At 43.9% G+C, this 16697-nt stretch overlaps 2 protein-coding genes across 2 annotated transcripts; one reads left to right on the forward strand and one right to left on the reverse strand.

Annotated features, from left to right (window-relative positions):
* The first annotated feature begins 406 nt into the window (after positions 1-406).
* LOC134444944 (uncharacterized protein K02A2.6-like) lies at positions 407-4443 on the forward strand. Its single transcript, XM_063194115.1, has 2 exons — positions 407-3445; positions 3705-4443. Exons 1-2 carry the CDS (start codon positions 496-498, stop codon positions 3938-3940), a joined length of 3186 nt encoding a protein of 1061 aa, XP_063050185.1. The 5' UTR covers positions 407-495; the 3' UTR covers positions 3941-4443.
* Positions 4212-13768, reverse strand: LOC134444945 (putative adhesion G protein-coupled receptor E4P). The gene is made up of 11 exons (XM_063194117.1): positions 13520-13768; positions 12327-12480; positions 12100-12219; positions 11733-11914; positions 11063-11230; positions 10097-10291; positions 7088-7326; positions 6251-6317; positions 5797-5876; positions 4948-5110; positions 4212-4232 (listed from the first exon to the last, which is right to left on the reverse strand). The coding sequence occupies exons 1-11, from the start codon at positions 13766-13768 to the stop codon at positions 4212-4214; spliced, it is 1638 nt and encodes a 545-aa protein (XP_063050187.1).
* Between the last annotated feature and the right edge of the window lie 2929 nt (positions 13769-16697).

Here is a 16697-nt window from a genome sequence, read left to right on the forward strand (position 1 = left end):
CCATCCAGCTATTCTACTAGTCAAAAATTAGATTTTTTTTATCATCACGCTGTACATATAACCTCAGAAGATGAGGTGCTTAAAGCAAGAAGATGAGTGCATGAATTTCTACATTGAAACAAAACAAACAAATAGAAACTGAGTAACTGAGCTTTTTCTTGAACTTAAATATGGACAAATGATACACAAAGGGCAACGTGTAGAATATATAGTATTCTGATGTCATACCATAGAATAAGCTACCTGTCAAATTGGCTAGTGACACTGAAATTGTTACCAGCCACAGCCAAGTTTTACCAGCATTTGGCCGGTTGCAGGTGCCAGTGTTGTGATGTATGTCGCCTACGGGCACCCGTAGGCCTACAATGTCTTTATAATCACGTGACAAGCTTTCATTAAAGATCTCAGTACGTCTCAACACCTGTGTTATGTTTGGTCCTTGATCTCTGGCGTTCATACTTTACATGGTGTCAGAAGTTAACCGGTGTAAGAAAAATGGCACAGTTACAGCCGCCATCTGCGCTTAGTTTTGAAGGCAACATAGCCGAAAACTGGAAGCTGTGGGAGCAGAAGTTCGACTTGTTTCTGATCGCTAGTGGAATAGCAGAAAAATCCAGCAAAGTCCAGTGTGCTACCTTCCTGCATGTCGCTGGGGAGGAAGCAGTTAAAATCTACAACACTTTCTCGTTCGAGGAGGCTGAAAAGGACAAACTGGATGTGCTGAAGAAAAAATTCAAAGACTACTGTGAACCAAGAAAAAACGTAACGTACATTCGTCACTTGTTTTTCACGAGAGCACAAGGCCCCAACGAAAGTATTGATGCATATGTTACTGACTTAAAAAACAAAGCAAAAGACTGTGAATTCCTGGATCTACATGACTCGTTGATACGAGACCGAATTGTTTGTGGCGTGCGCGAAGATCATGTGCGTGCAAGACTGCTTAGAGAAACGGGCTTAACCTTGGTAAAAGCCATTGATATCTGCCGCGCTAATGAAATGACTGTGACCCAAGTAAAAGCGCTCAATGAAGAAGTTGAGGTGAGCAAAATAAGGAGTGTCAGTCATTCCAAGACCGCAGACAGACGCAAGACGTTCGGGAATGATTACAGGGCCAGAACGAATGTGACTGGAAATGAGCAAAAAGTGAGACAATGTTTCAAGTGCGGATATGAACACAGTCCAAGCAAATGCCCGGCGTACGGTCAAACGTGCAGGGTATGCAATAAGCAGAATCATTTCGCTAAAATGTGCAGGCAAGCAAAGCAGCAAGCCAGCGGCTATAATGCAAGGAAGCTGCACGTAGTCGAAGTGGATGATGATGATGATGATGATTTCTTTGTTGGTTCTGTGGAATTGAAACGAGAAGAAAATCCGGTCAAAATAGAAACAATTGCAACTGAGACGAAAAGTGACAAAGCCAGATGGACTGAAAGGCTGAACATAAATGGCCAAAATGTTAGTTTTAAACTTGATACGGGAGCCGAGTGTAATGTTCTAGCTGAGAGAACTTTCAGATCACTCGGATGCAACACGACATTGATGAAAAAATCAGGATGCAAGTTGGTGACGTATTCTGGCCACCAGATGTCGCCAGTGGGTAAAGTAACACTTACCTGCAAATACAAAGAAATTAAGCATGAGATTGATTTCCAAATTATTGATCGTGATGCACCAGCAATACTGGGCAGAGAGACATGTGAAGCATTAGGCATGATCAAAAGAGTGCATGAAATTAAATCAGAAGATGAGTTGTTGAACAAATTTGATGATCTGTTCACTGGTCTTGGCTGTCTACCAGGCCAACACCACATCCAGATAAACAAAGACATACCACCAGTCGTGCATGCACCAAGGAGAGTTCCAGTGGCCTTGAAGAGCAAAATAGTGGAGGAACTACAGCGAATGGAGAAGCTAGGTGTGATCACCAGACAGCATGAACCAACCGACTGGGTGAACAGTATGGTAACAGTGGTGAAGCCAAATAAAATAAGAATCTGCATAGACCCAAAAGACCTTAACCAAGCCATTAAGCGCGAACACTACCCACTGCTCACAGTGGAAGAGGTGGTGTCAAGCATGCCGAAAGCAAAAGTTTTTTCAGTGGTAGATGCAAACCATGGGTTTTGGCAGATACAATTAGATGAAGAGAGTTCCAAATTATGCACGTTCAACACGCCTATTGGCAGGTACAGATTTTTGCGCTTACCTTTTGGCGTATCATCAGCTTCTGAAGTGTTCCAGCGTGCTGTCGCACAAATGATTGAAGGCTTGGATGGTGTGGTCAACGTGATCGACGATCTTCTGGTCTGGGGAGAGAACGACGAGGAGCATGACAGACGGCTTGTGCAGCTGCTGAACAGAGCAAGAGAGTGGAATCTCAAGCTTAACAAAAGCAAGTGCAAGATCAGAACACCAGAAATACGGTACATAGGCCACATCCTATCAGCAGAGGGTCTCAAGCCTGATCCTGAAAAAGTGAGAGCTGTGGCGCAAATCCCTACCCCAGAGAACAAACAGGCTCTCATGAGATTCATGGGGATGATCCAGTACCTTGCCAAGTTCATTCCCAACATGGCTGAGGTCAGCGCGCCACTCCGAAAACTGCTGGAAAGTGATGTAGACTGGCACTGGGAAGATGGTCAGGTGAGAAGTTTTGAAAAACTCAAGTCATTACTGACACATGCACCAACATTGAAATTTTATGATGTACAAAAACCTGTGACACTCTCTGTAGACGCCAGTTCTGAAGGCATTGGAGCAGTTTTAATGCAGGAAGGAAAACCTGTTGCCTATGGATCGCGTGCACTGTCCGATGCACAGCGCCGTTATGCACAGATAGAAAAAGAGCTGTTAGCCATTGTCTATGGATGTGAAAAATTCCATCAGTATGTATATGGCAAAGACATTCTGGTTGAGAGTGATCACAAGCCCCTGGAGGCTATTTTCAAAAAGGCTCTGTACCAAGCTCCATCAAGGCTGCAGAGGATGCTGCTTAGACTGCAGAGATACAGCCTTAACATAGTGTACAAGCCAGGCAAAGAAATGCACATCGCCGACGCCCTGAGCCGTGCATTCCTGAATGAGCAGACTGAGGACTTGCTTGGAGAGGAACTGGAAGTCAACTGGGTCACTCAACAGCTACCAGTGTCTGAGGAGAAGCTGAACATGTTCCGAGAGGCAACTGCTGCTGATCCCGAAATGCAACTGCTGCACAAAGTAGCAATGAATGGCTGGCCCAAAGACATAAATGCAGTTCCCAAAGACATTCAAGCGTACTGGACATACAGAGAAGAGATCAGCTGTTCATCAGGACTGCTGTTTAAAGCTGCAAAGCTCATCGTGCCGAACCAGCTGCGTGGAGAGATGCTGAGCAAGATCCATGAATCACATCTTGGAGTGGTCAAGTGCAAGGAGAGAGCGAGGGATGTGCTATACTGGCCAGGTATGTCAAAGCAAATTGAAAACCTTGTGCTTAAGTGTACTGTGTGCGATAAAAACAGAAATAGCAACCCCAAAGAACCTCTCATTCCACATGAACTGCCAGATAGACCATGGTCCAAAGTAGGAACTGATTTATTCCACTTTAATGGTAAAGAATACTTGCTCTGCATAGACTATTATTCAAAATTTCCTGAGATTGTAAAACTGACAGACACAACTGCCCGAGGTGTCATTACAGGAATGAAGTCCATATTTTCCAGGCATGGAATCCCAGACCGTCTGGTCTCTGACAACGGCCCGCAGTATTCCTGTGCAGAGTTCAGACGTTTCGCTGGAGACTGGGACTTCAGACACCTTACTTCAAGTCCTGGGCATGCACAGTCCAACGGGCAGGCTGAGCGAACGGTGCAAACCGTCAAAAACCTCCTCAGGAAAGCACAAGATGGGAATGGAGATCCCTACATCGCGCTGCTGGAATACCGCAACACTCCACTAGAGGGCGTCGGGTACTCTCCAGCACAACTCCTAATGGGCCGGCGCTTGAAGTCAAAACTGCCTACAACAACAGCTCTGCTGACTCCTGAAAGTAGCATCCAGGTCAGTGACAAGCTGAAAGAAAAACAACTGAAACAGAAAAGCTACTACGACAGACAGACAAGGTGTCTTCCTGATCTACACAAAGGAGAAAGCGTGAGAGTCCAGCGAAAGGATGGATGGCAGCCTGCTGTTGTCCTTCACAAACATGAGCAACCAAGGTCATTCGTTGTTCAGACTCCAGATGGCAGCACCTATAGGAGAAACAGAAAACATCTACGAAAGACCAGAGAAACAGAGTGTGCAACGCCGATGGCCGATGCAGACATTGACATCAAGCCTGAGGTGAGTCACTCCAACACACAGGTGAAAACTGAAGATGAGGAAACAGCTGACTCCAAACCGCAGCTGGAAGGTGACTACTTCACACGGTCTGGCAGACAAGTAAAGGTACCAGACAGATACAAACCTTAACTGACCTCATTTGCACAAACAATGTCTCAGAATGCACATATTCTTGCACACAGCACTTATTCCAAGGCTCCTGTGGATTACTAAAAGAAGAAGGAAAGAAAGACTTTTAATGGGACTCAAAAAAAAATAAATAAAAAAAATAAAATAAAAAATATTTTAATGAACTTTTCTTTACATTCTGAAGAGAAAAAAAATGCAATGCAATTTGACTACTATTTGTAATGAAATGGGTTTACTGTTTATTGTTTTATATACAGATAATGTGCGGTTTACAGTCATGTTTTCATGTGTTTTTTAAACTTAAAGAAGGGGGATGTGATGTATGTCGCCTACGGGCACCCGTACAATGTCTTTATAATCACGTGACAAGCTTTCATTAAAGATCTCAGTACGTCTCAACACCTGTGTTATGTTTGGTCCTTGATCTCTGGCGTTCATACTTTACAAGTGTCAAGCCCTGATTCATTGCACTACATCACACCACAGTAGACTCACCTCAGCGTTAAAGACACAGTGCATGATAAAGAGACATGAGCCCTGCTGGGAGTGCAGGAGGATGACCAGAATCTCCAGGCCCTCGTAGCTAGGCGCCACTATGCCCAGTATCCACGGCAACGACAGGATCACAAACTGGAACACGGCCTTCAGTGTCAGGCCACTGGGAAAAGGACATGTTTTTATTGGTTAATTTGCAATCCGTCATGGAGGGGGAAAAAAAGATGTTTGATTGGCTAGTTATTGGCACTGTCTGTATCTGTATGTTTTGGTTTGAGTTGCATATTGGAGGATGGTGAAATGCGATTTCATTTTTGTGTGTGTGTGTGAAACACATTTTAAGTAGGAAAATCGACAATAAAGAATGCTTTGCTTTGACTTTGACTTTGGACTTTACCGCCATGGTTCTGTCAGGAGAAAAAATATTTGCAAGGCCTTTATCACAGAATCCGTAAATGGGTTTGCAGTCACCTGAACAAGGCACCAAATGCATCTAGAATTGGGCCGGGGGCCGGGGGCCAGGTTGAAGGTGAAGATTGTGCACACCCCAGGAGGAAAGAAAGCTGGCAGTAGTTTTAGAGTGAAAAGTCCACACACTTTAAATCCTTTTTTCTTAGTTTTTTTTATTATTCCATGGCCATAAAATTAAAAAATAAATATCAAAGAACAAAGAATTTTAAGTGTGCGGACTCCTCACTCTAAAACTACAGGGGGGCAGGTTGTCTGTCTGTCTGTCTGTCTGTCTGTCTGTCTGTCTGTCTGTCTGTCTGTCTGTCTATCTCTTTTTGGTGATTCTAAGGACATCTCAGTCCAGCGCGTCTGCCCCTGCTACAGACTGAGGAGCCTCACCTGGCATATGAAACATTAGGATCTGGGTACTCTGACAGGCGGAGGATGATGAAGATGACCATGAAGAGAACAGCGTTCACCTGTTGGAGGAGCAGGTGGAGGAAGAGGAAGAAGAAGAAGAGGGAGAAGACGAAGATAAAGAAGAAGAAGAAGAAGAAGAAAATGAAGACGACAACTATTTTACTTTGAATGGTAGTGTAATACAATATACCGTACTGTATATCCAGGTGACCTGGATGTACAATACCTTGAACCAAAGAGCACCCAAAACAAAGAAACCAACAAACTATCTGGATAAGAGCACGCCATACTCTACAAACATACCGTGCTGGATGTTATGCATTGGTATATTACAGTGTCACCCTCATCATAATAAAAAAAATTTTTAAATACTTAGTAATCACGAGATGTTGCAGTTCATGGAGTCTGATAGCAGACCTGATAATAGACTTACGCCAAACATAACGAGCAGAGAGCCAGTGAAGCTCCAAATGAATCCATCTGATCTGCTCAGCCAGCACCTGAAAAACAAAGCAAGCCATCAGGATTAAGGCAGGGGTGGGGAACCTATGTCTCAAGAGCCATTTACGGCCCTTGATATACCTTTATGTAATGCAGTTTCACATGAAAGATGGCATGTTTTGTAAAGATATCCTACAGATAATACATTTGCAATACAATTTAAGTTATATTTTAAGGAGACCTAGTGAAGGTGGGGTCTGTTTTAAAGGGACACTGTGCAGGAAATGGTCAAAAAAGGTACTGCAACTATGCTGCTCATTGAAACTGGGTTTATCACCAAATTTGAATAAACAAATATTTTCTAGTATGGTCCAAGTAGAATCATTTTTGCAGCTTAACATTTTTGGAAATTCAAAATGGCGGACCATGGAGAAGATCCCCCTTTTTTATGTATGAAAAGTGCAATTTTTCCAGTCATAATGAATACTTAGAATTTGATGGTGGTGGTAAGTATTTGTGAAAAAGGTAACATTAGTGAATGGGCAGCATGAATTCTGGAAATAAACAACTAAAAATCTCACAGTGTCCCTTTAAAGGTGGACTGGCCACCTTTAACATGACCTATCTGTGGATAATCTATCTATCTATCTATCTATCTATCTATCTATCTATCTATCTATCCATCCATCCATCCATCCATCCATCCATCCATCCATCCATCCATCCATCCATCCATCCATCCATCCATCCATCCATCCATCCATCCATCCATCCATCCATCCATCCATCTATCATCGCGTCCATCCATTCATCCAGCTTTGTTACTCACTGCTCGCTCCCGTAGGCGTCTGGTCTCATCCCCACAGACACGGCCACCACGACTAGAGGCACCCCATAGGCCATGGCATACACATACTTCCAGGGGGCCGGCGGCTGCAGCGGCGCGTTCCTGCTGAGCTGCTGGAGACCCCTGGTGGCGTGGAGTAAAACTACCGTCTCGACGGTCATCCAGACGAAGCAGCTCAGGTAGAGGAAGTGGGTGAGCACGGACAGCACCCCGCACGTCACCTGGGGGGACAGGTGACATCTGTAATCATCATCACCCCTACTATCATCATCATCCCCATCATCCCAACTACCACCATGGACAGCACCCGCCCGCACGTCACCTGAGGGGACAGCTCACATCAGCCACTACTCCTACCATCACCACCTCTACCACCATCCCCACTACAGTACCCCACACATCATCTGAGGGGACAGGTGACATCTGTCATCATCATCACCCCCACTATCATCATCATCATCATCATCATCATCATCATCATCACCATCATCACCTCTGCCACCATCACCACGGACAGCACCCCGCACATCACCTGAGGAGACAGGGGACATCTGTCACTACCACCACCATCGTCATTATCACCCCTCCCATCATCGCTACCATCTTCATCATCTTCATCATCATCACCACTACCACCATCGTCATCATCATCCCCATGGACAGCACCTCGCACGTCACCTGAGGGGACAGGTGACATCTGTCATCATCACCACCACTACCATCATCATCATCATCATCATCATCATCATCATCATCATCATCATCATCACAGCTACCACCATCATCATCATCCCCACTACAGCACCCCGCACGTCACCTGAGGGGACAGTTGACACCTGTCACTACCACCACCATCGCATCGTCATTATCACCCACTACCATCCACACCATCATCATTGTCATCATCACGGACAGCACTCTGCACGTTAACTGACCTGAGAAGACAAGTGACATCACTCACTACCACCACCATCATCATCATCACAACTACCAACATCCTAATCATCATCACCCCTACCATCACCATCATCATCATCATCATCACTGTCATCGTCTTCATCATCGTCATCATCATCACTATCACCATCATCATCATCACCACTGTCATCATCATCATCATCATCACTGTCATCGTCTTCATCATCGTCATCATCATCACTATCACCATCATGGTGACTGTGATCATCATCTTCATCAAGAAAATAATCATCATCATCATTACCATCACCATCATCACTACTATCTATCTATCTACAGTGGTGCTCATATGTTTACATACCCCAGCAGAATATACGCTTTCTTGGCAATTTCTCACAAAATATGAAGGATTACACAAAACCTTTTTTTTCACTCATTGCTAGTGACTGACTTAAGATATTTATTAGCAATCTTCTGTGTTTACCCTTTCAAAAGCATGATCACAACCCAAACTACCCAAATGACCCTGTTCAAAAGTTTACATACCCTAGTTTCTGATGCTGAATATGGCCCTGTTTAACATCAAGGACCGCTCTAAATTGTTTGTGGTAGTTGTGGATAAGGCTCTTAATGTTCTCAGATGACAAAACAGCACATTCTTCCTGGCAGAATGGTTGTTTCCTATACTATTTTTGGGTGTCTTGCTGGAACCTCACATTTGAGGTTTCCCCTGAATGGCTCAATGATGTTGAGATCAGGAGAGTGAGATGGTCGCTCAAAAACTTCATTTTATTCTTTCTGAAGCTAATGACGGGTTGATTTGGCTTTCTGTGTTGAAATATCGTCATGTTGGCTTGTCCAAACAATGGACCATGTGCAGTTTCAAGGCTGATGTGTGTCAAGTTTCCTCCAGTATTTTTCACAGGGCAATGTATTCATCATTCTGCGAGTATGGACCAAAAGTATAGTGCATTTGTAACTCAAATGTCCCCATGACATCAGTGGTCCATGACCATGTTTCACAGAAGGGATGGTGTAACTTTCATCATAGGCTCTGTTGACTGTTCTCCAAATGGTACTGTTAATAGTGGCTGAAAAAAGTTCCATATTGATCTCATCTTTCCAAATGACTTTGTCACAGGCATTCTGATGCTTCTCACTATGCTATTTGGTGTATCATATGCGAAATAACATGTTTGCATTTTTGTAGCAATGGCTTTCTCCTGGCAACCCCCAACAGCCCATCTTTCCTCAGGTGCCTCTTTACTGTACAGTTTAAAACATTTTTTCATGTTGTCCTATATTTCACCTGAAGTTATTTTTGGTTGTCCTATGCCTCCTGAACAATTTCCCTTGCAATGATCATTGCAATGCAATGGTGCCCTTGCCCAATGGCTTGATTCCAACCAAACCCCCTCATATTGCATTTCTGAATTGAAATTCTAACAGTGACAACATGACAATATTTCGACACAGAAAGCCAAATCAGACACCTCAGCCAAATCAGTTTTTGAGCGACCATCTCACTCTCCTGATCTCAACATCATTGAGCCATTCAGGGGAAACCTCAAATGTGAGGTTCCAGCAAGACACCCAAAAACAGTATAGGAAACAACCATTCTGCCAGGAAGAATGTGCTGTTTTGTCATCTGAGAACATTAAGAGCCTTATCCACAACTACCACAAACAATTTAGAGCAGTCCTTGATGTTAAACAGGGCCATATTCAGCATCAGAAACTAGGGTATGTAAACTTTTGAACAGGGTAATTTGGGTAGTTTGGGTTGTGATCATGCTTTTGAAAGAGTAAACACAGAAGATTGCTAATAAATGTCTTAAGCCAGTCACTAGCAATGAGTGAAAAAAAAGGTTTTGTGTAATTCTTCACATTTTGTGAGAAATCGCAGAAAAAGCGTATACTCTGCTGGGGTATGTAAATATATGAGCACCACTGTATCTATCTATCTATCTATCTATCTATCTATCTATCTATCTATCTATCTATCTATCTATCTATCTATCTATCTATCTATCTATCTATCTATCTATCTATCTATCTATCTATCTATCCCACCTCCTGCTCGGCGCTGATGCTCTGTATGTTCAGGAAGAGGAGCTGGGCCAGCAGCAGGCAGAGTGCCATGTGCAGGCGGGCCGGGTCGGAGACGGCCGGGTTCTTACGGCAGAGGGCAAAGGTCACCACCGCCGCCAGGAGGCAGAGCAGGCCAAGAGAGGCAGCCACCACATTCAGCAGAAGCAGCACCAGGTCCTGAGGAGATATGAATAAAGTATATTGTGATATTATAATGTATACTAATATGCAATGTTTGATCTATAGCAGGGGTGGGGAACCTTTTTCATTCGAGGGGCCACTTCAAATTCGTCCGCGGGCCGTAAAAGGACCATGTTATGAACACAAACCAGGATTTCCCCCTGCACTTTAGACCAATATTGAAGGCAGCTACCTTTAAAACAGTCCCTACCTTCTCTAGGACCCCTGAATATAACTGAATTGTATTGGAAATGTATTTTCTAAGTTTCCTTTACAAAATATGTCATATTTCATGTGAAACTGCATAGCATTAAAACTATATCGAGGGCCGGATAAAACGGCCTCAAGGGCCACAAATGGCCCTTGAGACATAGGTTGCCCACCCCTGATTTACACTGTACATGTGTATGCATTATCCATCAAAACTGGTTCATACATTAAAACTGCAACAGGCCCAGCGATTACATTATAATACAACTACAAATGTGCTAAGAGAGCACAGCAGCGAACAAACTCACAAACATGCAAACAAACTAACGAACACACAAATCCATAACATAACATCCATAAATCACATAACTTTCTTGGTGTACAATGGTACAATAATAATAGTCAAGGGTGTAGTGGGCGTTGTACACTGGGGTACCCAGTCCAACCACTTCTCCTGAGGTGAGATTAATGATAAGTTGCCTAATTAACTGATGACGTCACAAATCACGTACCCCCACTTTAAAAATCCCCCACTAGACCACTGATAATAGTCCTCACCGGAGCGAACTCCTCGGCATGCAGGATGAGAGAGAAGGTGGAGAGATGAGTACAAGAGCAGATGGTGTGTGTTGAGTTGGACTCGGTCACGCTGCAGCCCTCGTCGCTCCACTCTCCCTCACCCTCCTCCCAGTACACACAGGACAGGTTGCCCTGGCTACGCGACACCTACACAACAGAAACAAACAATAACAGGAAGTTATCATCAACAACAACAACAAGAATGACATCAACAATAATAATAATAATAATAATGACAATAATAATAATAATAATAATAATAATACAGTACACGCAGGTTAGGTTGATCTGTATCTTTTTCCATCCCATGTCATTTTGGCTACATGGAAATATCCCATTGATGATGTTAACCACCTTTCGTTGAACAAGGTCAAACTGTGAGCACCTCCAGACGTGAATGATAGGTCTAGCTTACGCTGAAAATGCCCTTTCATCACCTTCTGGACACGTCCCATGCATTTTAACAACCGTACTAAGACAGACAGTAAAACAGACAGACAGACTGACAGACAGGAAAACAAACAATTGATAGGTAGTGGTGACTGCATGTGAAGCTTATGGAGGTGGAGAGATGGAGAGAGACAGACAGACAGACAGATGGGCTGTGAGACCACTGATACGGTATGTAGCATGCACTGTAATGACTGACTATGTGCCTGAGCGTAAAGTTGACAGAGGAGGAGAGGTTGGCGTCGGTCACGTCCTCCAACGTAGCCGAGACCACCCTGGACAGGAGCGACTTCTTCACCGTGGTAACGTTGGGCCGGAAGAGATCCGCAGACAGCAGGTCCAACATGTCACTGTAGGAAACCAGGGCCACCGATGCTGAGCCTATAAACGAGAGTACAAGGGCATAAGACGTGTGTGTGTGTGTGTGTGTGTGTGTGTGTGTGTGTGTGTGTGTGTGTGTGTGTGTGTGTGTGTGTGTGTGTGTGTGTGTGTGTGTGTGTGTGTGTGTGTGTGTAGGAAGACCTCCGTCACATTTGTGTCTGTGTGTGTGTAAGAGATCGGTGTACCGTTGTTGTTCAGGGCGACTCCCTCCAGGTCTATATCCAAGTAAACGTCAGCTGACGGCAGTTTGAGCTGAGGGAAGGCAGACAGCGACGCATTGGGGCCAATGCTCAGTACATCACCCTCTGATGGTGACACAGAGAAGCACATCTTCTATAAATACAATATAACCAGATCATCTAAGAGTATAATCTCATCTAGTCTTATCCAGTCTCTCCGATATAACCCTAACCTGTAGTCTTGGTTGAGAAGCTTGTTTCCATGTGCGTTGAGGTGCGCTGCACCAGTTTGGCCACTAGGCGGCCTCTAGTGAAGAACACATCCCTCCTGTTCTTGGCCGGATGGCTGAGGTCGTCATCCAGCTCATTCAGCAGCAGGGACACAGTCTGCACACACACGCACACACACACACACACACACACGCAGACACACACACACAAGTACGCACGCACGCACGCACGCATGCACGCACGATATTGATATTGCTTGAAATCTGAAACATGTGCCCCCTTCTGGTTTTCTGACAAATCTCACTGTGTGTGTGTGTATTTGCGCGTGTGCGTGCATGTGTGTGTGTGTGGTTGTTCCCCGGTACCTTGAGTGGTAAGCTGTCATCTGTCAGGTTTCTCACCATCTCCAAGACTTTTTCCCTCCTGGCTTCTTCGTTCTTCTTTAAGGACACACACACACACACACACACACACACACACACACACACACACACACACACACACACACACACACACACACACACACACACACACACACAATTATTATAAGTATTATTATTATTATTATTATTAATTATTATTAATTATTATTTATTATTAGCAGTAGGCCTAGTAGTAGTGTAGTAGTAGTAGTACTAGTAGTAGGCCTAGTAGTAGTAGTAGCAGCAGCAGCTTTAGTAGTAGTGGTGGTGGTATAGTAGGCTAGTGGTAGTAGTAGGTAGTTGTTAGATTTTACCTTGTCTTTGGCTGGTAAGATGGAGTCCAACCCTAGAAATAATGAAAAAAATAAATGCTGCATATAGGTAGGCTACATTACAGAGTACAATATTTGGATAGGCTACTAAAATATGTCTCTACAGAGGACAAAATGAATGCTTCCTGAAACTCAGAACAAGTCTCAAAAATAGAAGTAAAATCATGGTCTAAGTACACCACATGATATTACATGGTAGGACAGAGACATTTCTATAAGGCTCTGTGGTAGGGTAGCCTCTAATATAATAATATTTCTGTTATGTCTGCTGATCATAAGACATGTACACAAGTTTACTGGATAGGCCCTACGTATCTGTTGAAAGGAAACTGTGTTTATTTATTTTCTCTCTTTCCCCCTCTACTTTAAACTTTTCACATGTTCTACTGACACTGCAGTTCACTTGCTTTGGCAAGTTGTGAAGTTAATTCTCCAGTTGACGCCTGGCGAGGGCAAGTATTCTTCCGGACACTCGCAGTTGAAACCCCGTGGCGCGTCCGTGCAGATCGCTAGCTCGTCACCGCAGATGCCCGGGTTCGACGCGCACTCGTTGACGTTCTCCTTCGCTTCTCCTCCCGGTCGACTGCCTATCGAATTGCCCGGACAAGACGGCTTCTTTGAGAGGACTGAGCACGATGTTATCACCAACACGAGCAGGGGCAGTAGCGCATTTGGACGGAACCAACGCATTTCTCATGGTAGGTCAACGGCGTTATTTATTAGTACGCACATCAGCGGGGTTCTCAAGCACCTCGCCAAATGTCACCAAATGCATAGCTTCTAGACTTTTCTTTGAATGACTTTAATTGTTACAACAAAAGTGGGCTGCACTTGTCATGACGGCACAATCCAATTTCGTGTTCAAAAGGAAAGTCACTAGCCTATTGCCTACTAAAGCCAGAACCTATTCATTCCACTTAGGGGAAAATATACTGTAGATTACTGTTGCAGTTTTAGTGCAGTGAATGCAGTGATTTGGAGACGTACAGTTGCATTTTTTCGTCTATCGGAGTGCTCAATCATGAGAACAATATTTGAGTATTCAGCACAAAAGTCCAATTTGGAACTTCCTCGAGCTTGTTTATGAAGTCATAGAACGGTAGACACAGGAGACTCATACGTAGGACGCCGAACAAGCCCTGGTTTTGCTGTGGACATCTCCAGAGGACGCAGCACTTCGTCGATCTTGCCTCTGGAAACATTTCCACCATGCGGTTCTGTGTGATTATCGCGCTGGTGGCGTGGGGGTATTCCTTATTTCTGAGCGCAGACGCTAAGTTTGTGAAAGAGGAGTTTAAATGGCCGAAGTGGCCGCCCCGCCCCGACTGCGAATACCTTTTCGGGGTGAAAAGATGCTGGACTCCAGACGAAGAGGAGAAGTCCAAATATGCAGACGAGTGCGCGTTAACGCAGCGCGTCTGCGGTGATGATCTTGCCATCTGCACGAAAAGGCGCCGGGGGTTTCTTTGCGAGTGTCCTGACGGCTACATGCCATTTCCATCTATCAATTGGCGGATTAATGTCACCACTTGCAAAGGTAAATAGGCCCAAGTATAGGCTACTATGTACACTGAAGATAGCTTTATAGGATAGGCCTATGTGATTTTTGCTAGGCTTTGTAGTCTTAAATTAGGTTCTCCACTTTTAATGTTGAATGTGCTGAAATCTCTCTCTCTCTCTCTCTCTCTCTCTCTCTCTCTCTCTCTCTCTCTCTCTCTCTCTCTCTCTCTCTCTCTCTCTCTCTCTCTCTCTCTCTCTCTCTCTCTCTTAGATATGGACCTGTTCATACCTCCTAAGACTCAGGTAAGGGGCAGGGGTGTGAAAAATGCATTCATCTAGCACTTGATTTTAACTTGCATGTGGGCGACCCACTGTAGGCCTAAATCTTAATCGTGATACATTAGCCTACACAGAGGCAAAGTTGTTATTTACCTCAATGGATATAACTTAGCCCAGTTCTGTTATTGCCCATCTCCCACCACAAGCAAATAGGCAAAGCTTTTCTTAAATTGTGCACTGTGTAATGTTTTTAGCACAATTTATTCCCAGAAACCGTGCTTTCCATTCACCTTTACATTTTTCATGAATAGCCTACATGAGAAGGTGGATCTCCACGTCCGACGTTTTGAATTTCCAGAAATAGACATTTTTAGCTGCAAAACTTACTGTACTTTGGTCATACCAGTAAATATTACTTTATTACTCAGTAAATATTCATGAAAAGATCAAATTGGGCAATAGACAGCACAGTTTCAATGAGCAGCATACTTGCAATACCTACTCTGTCCACAATCCTAGACAGTGCACTTTTAAACTCATTGCTCCGTATACTGTGCTGTTATTTACTTCCCAGGACAAGAAGGGGCGTGTCGACAAAGTGCTTGAACTTGTCAAGAACATGACAGAGGACAGAGTACCACTGAAGGTTGGTGTCAATGTGTAGAGTAACAAGAATACTAACAGCAATAATATCAGTCAGTAGCCTAAGAAAAGCAAAAGCAATAACAACAACAAGAATAATGGTGTTGATGTTTCAGGCTGTGTCAGATGCTAATGGATAGATGCACAGGTGCCGCCAGAAATGGGGGGACCCAGGAAAGCTTTGAATTTTGGGCCCCCCTTAAGGGCCCCTGTCAGTGCTGTCTGTGCTTGGGCCCTTAGAATTTGTAACACCTTTCCCCCTTAGCGGCACCGATGGATAGATGGTTGGATTCCCGAGTTATAAACAAAAATGTAATGTTGCGACAATTGTAACTAGAGATGCACCGGATCCAGATTTTTAGGATCCTGCCGGATACCGGATCCACTGCTTACAGTATTTCTCAATTGGTTTTGTACATTTCTCAAATCTCTCTCGCAATTTGCAAAACATAATATTCATTCTCAAAACAGCTTTAACAAATGCCAAAACACCATGGATGACCAAGTCTCTTGCTCAAAGTCCTTAGTTTGTCTTTAAAAAAACAAGCTTTTGTGTCAATGAACGTGTTAGTGCCAGCAGAATGGTTAGTCATTGTGTCATAGTGTGTGGACAAGTTAGTCAAATCCATTTGTCATGTTGTAAATTGACTAGTACACTCTTGAGGATCTTTTCTGAAGTGAAATGTTGTTTAGATCGGCTGGGAAATGTTGTAAATTCGACCTTATATCACATTGATCAGATAAGATTTAGAGTATGACCTATATATTGACAGGCATTCTCATTGCAAAATAAAAATAGCCAACTCTGGTTGAGGTGCCAAATGCGCCGCCTACCACACCTTTTAACTTGTCTTGCAGGCCCATGTGAAAAAAAAATATAGAACTGTAAAGTAAAATACATATGAAACAATACACTGATAGTGTATAAAATGCACTTTCTTGTGAAATTTTAGGGAAATATTGTAATTTTACCAGATCCTACAAAAGGGTTGAAATAGTCTACTTGCAACAGCCACTTCCAAAGGGCTTTCACTCCATGCAGTGATTGGGGTTGTGAAAGACTGACTGAAAAGCCTAGGCTAGAGATGCACCAGACCCTGATTTTTAGGTAACATGCCGGATACCGGATCCACTGCTTAAGATCCTGCCGGACCCGGATCCTGTGAAAAACGGGGAAAAAACGCTGGCACATTCGGAG

This window comes from Engraulis encrasicolus, unplaced genomic scaffold, assembly GCF_034702125.1.
Source record: "Engraulis encrasicolus isolate BLACKSEA-1 unplaced genomic scaffold, IST_EnEncr_1.0 scaffold_882_np1212, whole genome shotgun sequence".
Classification (NCBI taxonomy): domain Eukaryota; kingdom Metazoa; phylum Chordata; class Actinopteri; order Clupeiformes; family Engraulidae; genus Engraulis; species Engraulis encrasicolus.